The sequence below is a fragment of the Elephantulus edwardii genome, unplaced genomic scaffold, assembly GCF_000299155.1.
Source record: "Elephantulus edwardii isolate Elephantulus edwardi_28Jun2011 unplaced genomic scaffold, EleEdw1.0 scaffold00168, whole genome shotgun sequence".
In the NCBI taxonomy this organism is placed as follows: domain Eukaryota; kingdom Metazoa; phylum Chordata; class Mammalia; order Macroscelidea; family Macroscelididae; genus Elephantulus; species Elephantulus edwardii.
Genome location: NW_006399918.1, coordinates 5928586 through 5940425, shown reverse-complemented (window position 1 = coordinate 5940425; position 11840 = coordinate 5928586). Strand labels below are relative to the sequence as shown.

The following is an 11840-nucleotide window of genomic DNA, read 5'->3' as shown; positions in this document are numbered from 1 at the left end:
GCATCAGGATTGGTGGAAAAGTCATCAATAACCTGCGTTATGCAGATGACACAACCCTGCTTGCTGAAACTGAAGAGGACCTGAAGCACTTGCTGCAGAAGGTCAAGAACTGCAACTTCCAATATGGATTGAAATTCAACATTAAGAAAACAAAGATTCTTACCACTGGACCAATTGGCAGTATCAGTACGGATGGTGTAGAGATTGAGATAGTTAACAGTTTTAGTTTGCTTGGATCCACAGTCAACACTCTTGGAAACAGCTAGGGAATCAAGAGATGAAATGCATTGAGAAAGTCAGCTGTCAGGGACCTCTCCAGAATACTGAAGAGCAACAATGTCAGGCTGGAGACTAAGGTGCACCTGAGCCAAGCTATAGTCTGCAATTTTGTGCTATGCATCAGAAAGCTACACAGTGACTAGGGATGATAGAAAGAGAATTAATGCCTTTGAGCTGTGGTGCTGGAGAAGAGCACTGAATATACCGTGGACTGCTAGAAGAACAAAAACAGGTTTGTCCTGGAGAGGGTGAAGCCAGGTTGTTCCTTGGAGTTAAGGATTCTGAAGCTTCGTCTGACATACGTTGGGCATGTTGCAAGGAGGGACCGATCCTTGGAGAGGGACATCACATTTGGGAGAGTGGAGGGACAGCACACAAGAGGAAGACCCTCGATGAGATGGATCGATTCTGTGATTGGAGTAGTGGGAGTAGGTATGTTGGAGACAATGAGATTGGCACAGGATAGAGCAGGGTTTAGGGATCTTGTATATAGCATCGCTGTGAGATGCAAGCAACTCAATGGCACATAACAACAACAACAGATAAGAATAAATATAATTGAACACAGAAAAAAAGAGAAAGTTAAAATTCAGAATATGGTTCTTTGAAAAGATCAATAAATTTGACAAATTTTTAGCTAGAATGATGATGAAAAAAGATGCATATCACCAGAATAAAAGACTTAAAAAGAGGGTTATGGCAGCTGACCTTATAGAAATAAAGAGATTTGTGGCAGGATGTAGTGAAAAATTGTTCGCAAAGAAACGAGATAATCTATATAAAATAAACAGAATTTTAGAAACATGCAATCTGCTCAAGTTGACTCTAAAGGAAATGAAAAGTATCAAGAAACTCATAGCAAGTGAATCAGTGGCAAATAAATTTCCCAAAACAGGACAAGCTGGCTTCACTGGAAAATTCTACCAAAAATTTAGATAACTGGCAACAATGCTGTTTATTATCTTCCATTGGAAAAAAGAACTATTCCCTTTGTTTTCTTTTAAGTCAACACAATTTTTTTCCTTTTTAAATAAAATTTTTATTTTATATTGGTTTACCTACAAAATTCTTATACATTGTTCTTCACACCAGATCTTTCCCATTTCTTTTACCCATCTCTCCCTCCACCCATCAAATTATGTAACCCTATGATTAACACCAACCCCAACACACCCACCCCCATTCTCACCTCTCTGCTCCCATCTTCCCCACCTTGGATCCTCATATACTCTCTACAATAATGGTCTTATACAGTATTTGCCCTTATGAGACTGAGTTCACTCAGCATAATGCTTTCCAGTCCCTCCCAAATTAAGTAATGATTTACAAAATTACTGTTCCTGCATCCTCTGTAGTATCCCATCACATGAATATACCATAATTTCTTAATCCATTCGATTGTGGTTGGATATTTGGACTGTGTCCATGTTCTTGTGATGGTGAATAATGCTGCTATAAACATTGTTGTACAAGTCTCTGTCTCAGTTCTCATTTTCTCAGGGTATATTCTAAGCAGTGGAATAGCTGGTTTATAAGGAGTTTCTAAGTTTATGTAGAGCTAACTTTTAAATAACTTTCTGATGGCTTAAGGAGCTGTGCTGCACATGGTTTGAATCCACCAGCTGTTTCACTGAAGAAAGATAGTCTATCTCCTCTCATGCTAGCACTGTCTCTGAAAACCTACTAGGGGATCAGCTGCATAACAGCAACAATATAATAACAAAAGATAAAATATGCATCTGAGACCTTATTGAAAGTTATCAAAATACTAAAACAAAAAGATAAGGCCAGCTATTGATTTAGAGAACATCTTTGAAAACCATATATATGATGATAATAATAAACAGATATTCATAAAGGCTGGACAATTTAACAATAAAAGCATAAATAACCAAATCATAAAGTGGAATAAAGGCTTAAATAAACTTTCACAAAAGTGAACATTCAAATGGCACCCACATACATAAAAAGATATTCAACATCATTAGTCATTGAAGACTATGATATGATACTATTTCACTCCCTTAGGATGGCCAAGATTTACAACAACAACACAAAATAAATAAAAGAACAAATGCAGATAGAAATATAAAGAAATTGGAACTCTTAACCACTGTTGATGACAATGCAAAATGATTGCATGTTGTGGAAAATGTAGGAATTTTCTAGTCAAAATCTTATACTTCCTACCAAGTAAATTGCTGTTGTTAAGTGGAAAATGTAAGAATTTTCTAGTCATAATCTTATAATTTCTACCAAATGAGTTGTTATTGTTGTTATTATGTATCATTGGATAAAATATGAATCATACCTATGCTGTCTTCATCATCTCTAATTCAGTGTCAATCAAGCTCATTAAGGATATTCTTCTCCTTTCCTGACCCTCCATCTTTCCAAGCATGATGTCCCTTTCCATAGACTAGCCTTGCCTAGCTACATGCCAAAGTGTGAAGGAAGAAGCTTCACCATCCTTGCCTCCAAGAAGCACTCTGGCTGCACTTTTCCAATACCTATATGTTCTTTTGGCAGACCATGAAATATGCAATACTCTTCTCCAGCACCACAACTCAAAGACATCAATTCTTCTTCTGTCATCCTTATTCATTGTCCAGCTTTCTGATGAGAGAGCAGGTGACTGAAAAGACCATGACCTGAATTAGGCACAAATTAGTCTTCAAATTGACATCATTATACTTCAATACATTTCATGATTTCCTCACTGCTGATTCCAAGAGTACTGATTGTTGATCCAAGCAAGATTAAATAATTGATAGCTTCAATATTTTCTCCATCTACCATAATGTTGACTTCTGGGCCTGTGGTGAGGATTTTTGTCTTCTTGATGTTAAGATGTATTCCATACTGAAGGCTGTAATACTTGATCTTCTGCAGTAAGTGTTTGATATCCTCTTTACTTTCAGCAAGCAAAGTTATATCATCAACATAACACAAACTGTTGATGAGTCTTCCTCTAATCCTGAAGCCATACTCCTCTTCAACATCATTAGTTATTGAAGACTATGATATGATACTATTTCACTCCCTTGGGATGGCTAAGATTTACAATAACATTAAATAAATAAAAGAACAAATGCTGATAGAAATATAAGGAAATTGGAACTCTTAATCATTGTTGATGGTAATGCTAAATGGTTATATGTTGTGGAAAATATAGGAATTTTCTAGTCATAATCTGATACTTCCTACCAAGTAAGTTGCTGCTGTTAAGTGGATTATTTTCTCAGCATACAGATTGAATAGGTATGAAAAAAAGATACGACCCTGGCGCGCACCATTCCTGATCTTAAACCATGAAGTCTTCTCTTTCTCTTTTCACACAATATGTTCTTGATCTTATATTCCATATGAGCCCAATTAAGTGTTCTGAGATTCCCATTCTTCTCAAAGTGAACCATAATTTATTATGATCCATGTAGTCAAATGCCTTTGTATAATCAATAAAACACAAATATACAACCTTTTGGTATTCTCTGTTTTCATTCAGGATCCATTGGATATTAGCAATGATATCCTTGATTCCACAGCCTCTTTAAAAGCACCTTATACTTTTGAAGTAGGATTATTCAAATAATAGGTTTATGACCCATCCAAGTTTATTGACTGGCTTGTTAAAAATGCAAATAATATACATAGTTTGTATGACATCATGAAAATAAGGTGTATTAAATTCTGTAGGAGTTGATCATTTTTGCTACCTCACTAAGCTTAAAAGAAAGCTAACACTAAAGAAAGAAGAGAAAAAAAAACACCACCCCACCTAATTCTCAACCAGAAAGAAGAGATGAGAACAGACCATGGGTTTTTTGGGCACAGAGTTCCTGTCCTAGAAACCTCCTAGACACAAATGACACACAGTTGTAACACTGGAGATAGCAAGAAATAGTAAGAAGAATAAGCAGAGAAATATCTGCACCAGAGGCAACAGAACCAGTAGATGGCATAGTGGGCTTCATGGCTCAGGGAGCAAGAAAGCTTAATGACTATGAATGTGGCTTAATAGCAGTGTAAGGTACTTTGGGGCACTTGTAGATAAATGTAGAATTGTCAACCCAAGGAGTCAAAGCTGAATGTCTGTGGACTGAAGCTTATACACAATGTAGGGTACTTTGGGCACTTATCATGAGATGAAGGAGCTTTGAAGCACTTATCCAAGTAGGGCAGATATAAGACTAACATAAGACTTCTGTGGGAGCTAAGGGCCAAGAGACACGGCCAGAAATAAGTGTGAAGTCAAACACAGCTGAAAAGTTGGATTGGCAAAAATTCTATATCCTTCCTGATATTAACTGTAAACTTGTACCTCCTTAATTAATTCAAAAACAGTGAGTATTGTCTGTAAGTCCTGAGTGGCCAACACAGTGAATTGTAGAACCCAGAAGAATAGAGGGACACCTAGTGTCACAACTGGTAAAATTGTTGAAGAGGGGAGTCATGTCTGGCTTCTGTCGCGCAAGGATCTGCTTTAGCTTTGATCCTGATTCTCTCCCACTTTTGAAGTTAAAGAAGTCAAGGCTCATAACCTGATAATTTTGCAATATAACTATTAACTAACAATGATTCTCCAAACGCTAACCCTAACCCAACCCCTAATGCTAACCCTAACAAATGTATGGTTACTTCATTTGTTTATCAATGTTATGTGTTACAACTTTCCTGAATTTGGATAATTACTTTTTGTACTGGTGTGTGTGTGTGTGTATATGTGCACGTGCTATTCACAATATAATAGGTGTAAGACAGACCTAATTTTAGATTAAACTGCATTAACATTTCTTATAGTGACAATCAATAGAACCAATAAATCAAGCCATGCTGTTGTTGTTAAGTACTTCTGATTCCACTACAACCCACAGTGACCCGATGAGCAGTGGATCTAAACCCTGTCTTGTGCTATTCTAAGTATCTCTGACATACTTGAGCCAACCATTAGAGTCACTGTGTCAATCCATCTCATTGAGGGTCTTCCCCTCCTTCCCTGACCCTCCTACTTTCATTTGCCAGCTTCTTTGGCTATTTTCAAGCTATATGCATAAGTGGAAAGACATTTTTAGAAATACCCCATCACAAGAGCACATACAGTAATGTAAATAACCTCAGAAGCACAGTAAAATGTAAAAAAATATGAGAAAATGGGAGAGTTTGTGTAATTATCGCTGCTTAACAAATGCCTTGTGAAATTCCTGTAAAGTTAACAATTAAACTACTACTCCAAGCTAACTCCAGTTGACTACTTTGTCTTAATTACCGAGTGCTGTAATAATAGAAGTATCACAAGTGGACGACTTTAACAAACAGAAATTTATTCTCTCACATTTTAAAAGGCTAGAAGTCTGAATTCAGGGTGTCAGTTATAGGGAAAAGCGTTCTTTCTGTGTCACTACACAGGGATCCTGGCTCCTGACTCCTTTTTCTTGGTAGTACTGAGCTCTTTATTTTATTTGCTTCTCTCTCCTTTTATCACTTATACTTGGACAAGAGGCAGTCATCAGAACAGAGCAAGGAAACACTGCAGAGTTCAAAATTGGGAAAAGCGTATGCCACGGATGTGTCCTATCTCCATACCTTTTCAACTTGTATGCAGAACAGATTATCTGAGAGGCTGGACTCTATGAGGAGAAGTGTAGTGTCAGGAAAATCTATTAACAATCTGCATTATGCAGATGACACAACCCTGCTTGCTGAAACTGAGGAGGACCTGAAATGCTTGCTGCATAGGGTCAAGGACTGCAGCCTTCAGTATGGATTGAGGCTCAATGTCAAGAAGACAAAGATTCTCACCACTGGACCAATTGGCAGCATCAGGATGGATGGTGAAGAGATTGAGATTGTTAACAACTTTAGTCTGCTTGGCTCCACGGTCAACACTCTTGGCACCAGCAGCCAGGAAATCAAAAAACATATTGCGATGGAAAAGTCTGCTGTTAGGGACCTCTCCAGGTACCAAAGAACAATGGTGTCTCTCTGGAGACTAAGGTGTGTCTGATACAGGCCATGGTCTTTGCAATCATTTGTTATGTATCAGAGAGTTGAACAACGACTAAGGAGGATAGAAGGAGAATTGATGCCTTTAACCTGTGGTGCTGGAGAAGAGTATTGAAAGTATCTGGGACTGCCAAGAAAACAAACAGATTCATCCTGGAGAAGGTTAAAACAGGCTGCTCCTTGGAGGCAAGGATTCTGAAGCTTCATCTGACATACTCTGGGCATGTTGTAAGGAGAGACAGGTCCTTGGAGAGAGACATCATGCTTGGGATGGTGGAGGGACGGCGCAGAAGGGGAAGACCCTCTATGAGATGGATTGATTCAGTGACTGGGGTAATCAGGATGGGTGTGTCAGAGGCAGTGAGATCTGCACAGGATAGAGCATGGTTTAGGGCTCTTATACATAGGGTTGCTATGAGTTGCAAGCAACTCGACGGCACATAACAACAACTCCTTTCATCTCTAACAAAATAATATGTCTCTGTCTCTGTCTCTCTCTCCCCCAAATAATATGTCTCTGTCTCTGTCTCTCTCTCCCCCTCCCTCTCTCTCCCTCTCCTTTTCCCTCTCTCTTCTTTTTTCTCTCCTTCTCTTCCTTCCTTAACCCCTCCCTCCCCTCCTTCTTTCTTTCTTTCTTCCCCCCACTATCCTTTCCTTTTATTTCTTGTTAGTTAAAAGATGATGCATGCCCTCAGTATAGAGTTGTAATCTGAGTAAACGTGTTGCACTCCACCTTAATCCTACCTCATTAATATAACAAATATTGAATAATCCTCATTAATATATGTTAATGGCTAGCATTGTGCTCATGTGAAACCTATACCTAGACCAAGAGGCTGTTGTGTGAACAGAGCAAGGGAGCACTACATGGTTTAAACTTAAGAAAGGAGTGTGTCAGAGTTGTATTCCCTCTCCATGCCTATTGAATCTATATGCTGAGCTAATTATTTAAGAAGCTGGACTCTATAAAGAAGAATTTGACACCGAGATCAAAGGAAGACTCATCAATAACGTGCATTATGCAGACGACACAGCCTTGCTTGAACCACTGTTGAATAAAATCAGAGAATACAGACTTCAATATGGACTGCATTTCAACATCAAAAAAGCAACATCATTATAGATGGAGAAAAAATTGAAACTTTCAACAACTACATTTTACTTGGATCCACATTCAACATCCTTGGTACCAGAAGTCAGGAAATCAGGAGACGTATTACACTGGGAAAGTCTTCAGTCAGGGACATCTCCAAATTGTTGAGGAGCAGTGATGTCTGTGTGAGGACTAAAGTACATCTGACTGAGGCCATGGTCTTTCTGATAACTTGCTATGTATCTGTGTTCTGGACAATGAATTAGAACAACAGAATAAGAATTGACATCTTTGAGCTGTAGTGTTGGAGAAGAGCATTGAATAGCCCACAGACTGTTAAAAAAAAAAAAACCCAATAGATGTATCTTAGAGACAGTTGAGCCAGAATGCTTCTTGGAGGCAAAGATGATAAAGCTTTGTCTCACCTACTTTGGACATTTTTCTAGGAGAGGCTATTCCTTGGCAGAGGATCGGGAAAGAAGAGGAAGACTCTCAACCAGGTGGATTGATGGACAAAATGAATGCTGCAATGGGCTCTAGTTTGTCTGTTGTTCATAAGTGTCACTATGGTTTGTATTCAACTCAATTGCTCCTCACAAGAACATTAATGCAATATAATCTTGTCTTAGAGGAAGTGAAACCAAGGTGCTTTTAGAGGCAAGGATCATGAAATTTCATCTCACACACTTTGAGGATGTCTTCAGAAGAGGCCTGTCCTTGCAAAAATACACCATGCTGGTAAAGGTAAAGGGTCAGAAAAAGAGAGGAATATCTCAAGGAAATAGACTGGCACAATGATTATAAGAAGGGGACATAGTAAGGATGGCACATTATAGGGCAAGGTTCAGATCTGTTATTCATAGCTGCTATTAACTGTAGTGGACTCCACAGGACTTAACAACAACAAAATTCTTGCTTCATTAACATGTAAAGGTGAGGATTTTCAACGCATCACATAATGGAAGTGAATTAGACAGTATTGAGAACCATAGCCTCATCAGGTTGACACATAATCTGGGAGGCCACAATTTCATCCATGACATCACTTGTTTGTGTGTTTTCCCTTCATAGGTTCTCTTAAGAAGCCAAAAATTACACAGAATTTAACAACAAATATGAATGGCTCCTGTAATATAACTCTCACTTGCTCCATGGAGAAGGAAGGAAAGGATGTGACATACAGATGGAGTCCAATGGGAGTAGAAGGCAATACCCTTAAAGTCTTCCTGATCCCTGAGGACCAAAAGTTGACTTACACATGTACAGCCTGGAACCCTGTTAGCAATAACTCTGACTCCATCTCCATTCAGCATCTCTGTGCAGGTAACTAGTTCTCTCCAGTTCTCTCAGAGGCTACACCCTGAAGAGTTACAAGATGTAAACATGAACTTTGTTCTTTGTGGGATTGTACCTCCTTCTGTCTGTGCTAGATTCTTGAATCTCCTACCTGAAATCCCACTGGAGAAAAGCCCAAAGCATTCTGAGGCAGCCACTGTGTGGTTCTCTGTGTCAATATTTCTAATCCTGGCTTTTCATAGCAGAAAATGCCATTTCCCTAGGAGTTTCAGTATTCCCCAGGAAGAAACCCAAGTGGGATAGTGGCCCAGCCTCTGGGGTCTATTTCCTGGGAAGTCAAGCCTTTCTGTACTTTTTTTTTTTTTTAGGAACTGCAATGAGCTTCCGAACTCGCTGCACTGGGTTGCTGAGTGTGTTAGCTCTCGTCATTTTCCTCATTCTCATTCTATCTGTAGTGTGTTTGTTCAATTTATACAAGAAAAGACAAGGTAGGATTTTACCAGAAGGCAAAATATGGCAACACTCCTTCGTTCCTCCTGGGAACGAAGTAATGCATGTATCCAAGGTGATGTAGAGAAGTCCTTCATTCCTTCAACGAGCCCACCCCACCACCTCACTGCCTCCCAGAAGAATGACCCTGAGAGCTGCATGACATCCCTTCAGTGGTACGCAGACTCTATTTCCAGGATTACCAGTGTGGTGGGTTCATAACATGACTTCTTGTTTAGTCTTGTCATTAATAAATTGTGCTTCTTTGGCAGTGTCCTCATATGTGAAAAATTTGGACTACAGGATCTCCAGGTTCATTTCCAACTCTACTCTTTTTAGAGTATTACTCTTGGACATTTGAAGGCATCCTTTGTGTCATTTAACTCTCTTGGGCACCTCATGGGTATGGAGTCTTGACATATTCCTTGTGTCACATTTAGCTCTCCTGGGTAACTCATTGGTATGGAGTTTCTCAGAAGCACCTTGCGGTAAACATGCCTCACACTTTCCTCTTGTGTATGCATAGAGAAAATTGGCACACGTGACAGAAAACTTTTTGATATTTTAATTGTGATCTAGGCAATGTTCTGATCTTTGAGAAATGAATAGCAACCATCACCGCTGGGAGGTGCCTTTGATCCAGACTCTCTCCTTATACTTACCATGGTGACTGGAAATCCTCTATCCCATTATGTAAGCAAAGCAGGAACCCCTCTCTGACTGGGCCTAGCTTGTGCCTAGATGGACAAATGAACATATACCCTTTCAAAATCACTCTCTTCTGACTGAATAATAAGGTTTCTCTCTTAGAACAGTGCTGCTCAATGATCTCCATTTCATAGCACCTGTTTTTGTTGTTGTTGTTAAACGCCATCGAGTCGCAGGCGACTCATAGCGACCCTATAAAGGAGAGTCCTTAAGTGCCTTTCATCCTCTCTCCAGGTTCATAGGGTTTCCAGAGGCAAGCTGTTATGGAAGTGGATACCACTCCTCCTTCCAAATAGCATCTATTGAAAAGAATTTATCTTTTTGTGACATCCTGGAACAAATTATCAGCACTATTTATGATATGTGTAGGCTGCACATGGCTGAAGATTTCTTGTGACTGGAGGTGACAATGTTGCCTAGCAACCCTGTGATATGCCATAACACATCAGCTGGGAAACTCTGTTCCCATTTAATGTTTGTGAGGAGCCCCGGTGCATGATTTCCACTATTGCACACTGCAGCTTGAAAAAATTAGGAAAATACATTCTTTCCTCAGAGCACAAACAAAATCACTCACTCACTCATTCACTTACTGCCATTGTGTTGAAGCACTTGTAATTGATCCTCTATTGGATTTTCAGGGTATAAATTGCATGGAAGGAGAGATTGCCATCTTTCTCTCAAGGATCTATAAGTGGATTCCAACCACTCTAGACACTCTGCTTTGGGGTTAGCAGCATAACTCCTTGTGAACTAGATTTCAGTCTTCTATGTCCCTTTCCCCAAGAATCTTTAGGTTCAACTAATCCAACCACATATGATAGAATTGTGGTTATTGAACATACATAGAAACCCTCTAAATAGAAAGAGAGAAACTATCTTTCTGTAGAGAGTAGACTGCTGGGGCACTTTTCAGTCTATATTTCATAAACCAAGTAAAGTGGTGTTTTTGTTTTTCTGACCAAAATGTCCTATATTATTCCATACAACTTCATAAGAGGAAAAAGCTATACTTAGTAACTCTCCCCTTCATAAGAAATTCAGCAGTTCTTCAGATACTTCATGGGAACTAGGGCGATAGCCCAACCATCAAAACAAGAGACCTCAAAAATAGCAGAGCCATTCTTCAGAGTGAATGGGAGAGATGATGGGAGAGATGTCAAAACTATCACAGTTGCATTCTATGGAAATGCCACAGTTTTTCTATCTATTCATTCGCTAACAGGAACTTGGGCTGCTTTCATCTTTTTGCTATTGTGTATAATGCTGCAACAAATATGAGTGTGCATACTTCTGTCTATCTAATGGCTCTGGTTTCTTCAGGGTATATTCCCAGTAATAGGATAGTTGGGGCAAATGGTATTTCTATTTCCAACTTTTTGAGAATGTTTCAGACTATCTTTCATAGCAGTTGTAAAATTTTACACTCTAACCAGCAGTGAATGAAATTTACAACCTCTCCACATCCTCACCAGCATTTATTGTTTGCTGCCCTGCTGAAGTTTGCTATTGTTGCTGGGGTGAGATGGTATCTCATTGTTGTCTTAATTTGTATCTGTCTGATAGATAGGTATTTTGAAAAATCCTTCATGTGTTTTTTTTGTTTGTTTGTTTGTTTTTAGCTATCTGAATTTCTTCTTTGGTAAAGTGTCCATGTTGTGATGGGGTTTTTTGCCTCTCTTTGTTGAGAGACTGGAGTGTTCGATAAACTTTAGATATGAGTCCCTTATCAGATGTATCACTGCCAAATATTTTTCCCAATCTGTGTGAATAATACAGAGCACTGAAAAACAATAAACTTGTAAAACACTACACAACATGGCTGAGTCTGAAAGACATTATGATAAAAAAAATCTCAGTCACAAAAGAACAAATGCTGCATAGTTGTAGTATTAGAACTTTGATCATTGACTTTTCTATTCATTGCATTAGCCCCTGCTGGGGGTATGGTCTCCAGCCACCTCAACTGCAG

At 39.0% G+C, this 11840-nt stretch overlaps 1 protein-coding gene across 1 annotated transcript in view; it reads left to right on the top strand.

Annotated features, from left to right (window-relative positions):
* LOC102876517 (SLAM family member 5-like) overlaps window positions 1–9245 on the top strand; it is a 30535-nt gene extending 21290 nt beyond the window's left edge. Inside the window, exons 3-4 of the mRNA XM_006895535.1 lie at window positions 8447–8698; window positions 9040–9245. Of these exons, the coding sequence (XP_006895597.1) occupies window positions 8447–8698; window positions 9040–9245 (458 nt within the window). The remainder of the gene's footprint in view (window positions 1–8446; window positions 8699–9039) is intronic.
* The last annotated feature ends 2595 nt before the right edge of the window (window positions 9246–11840 follow it).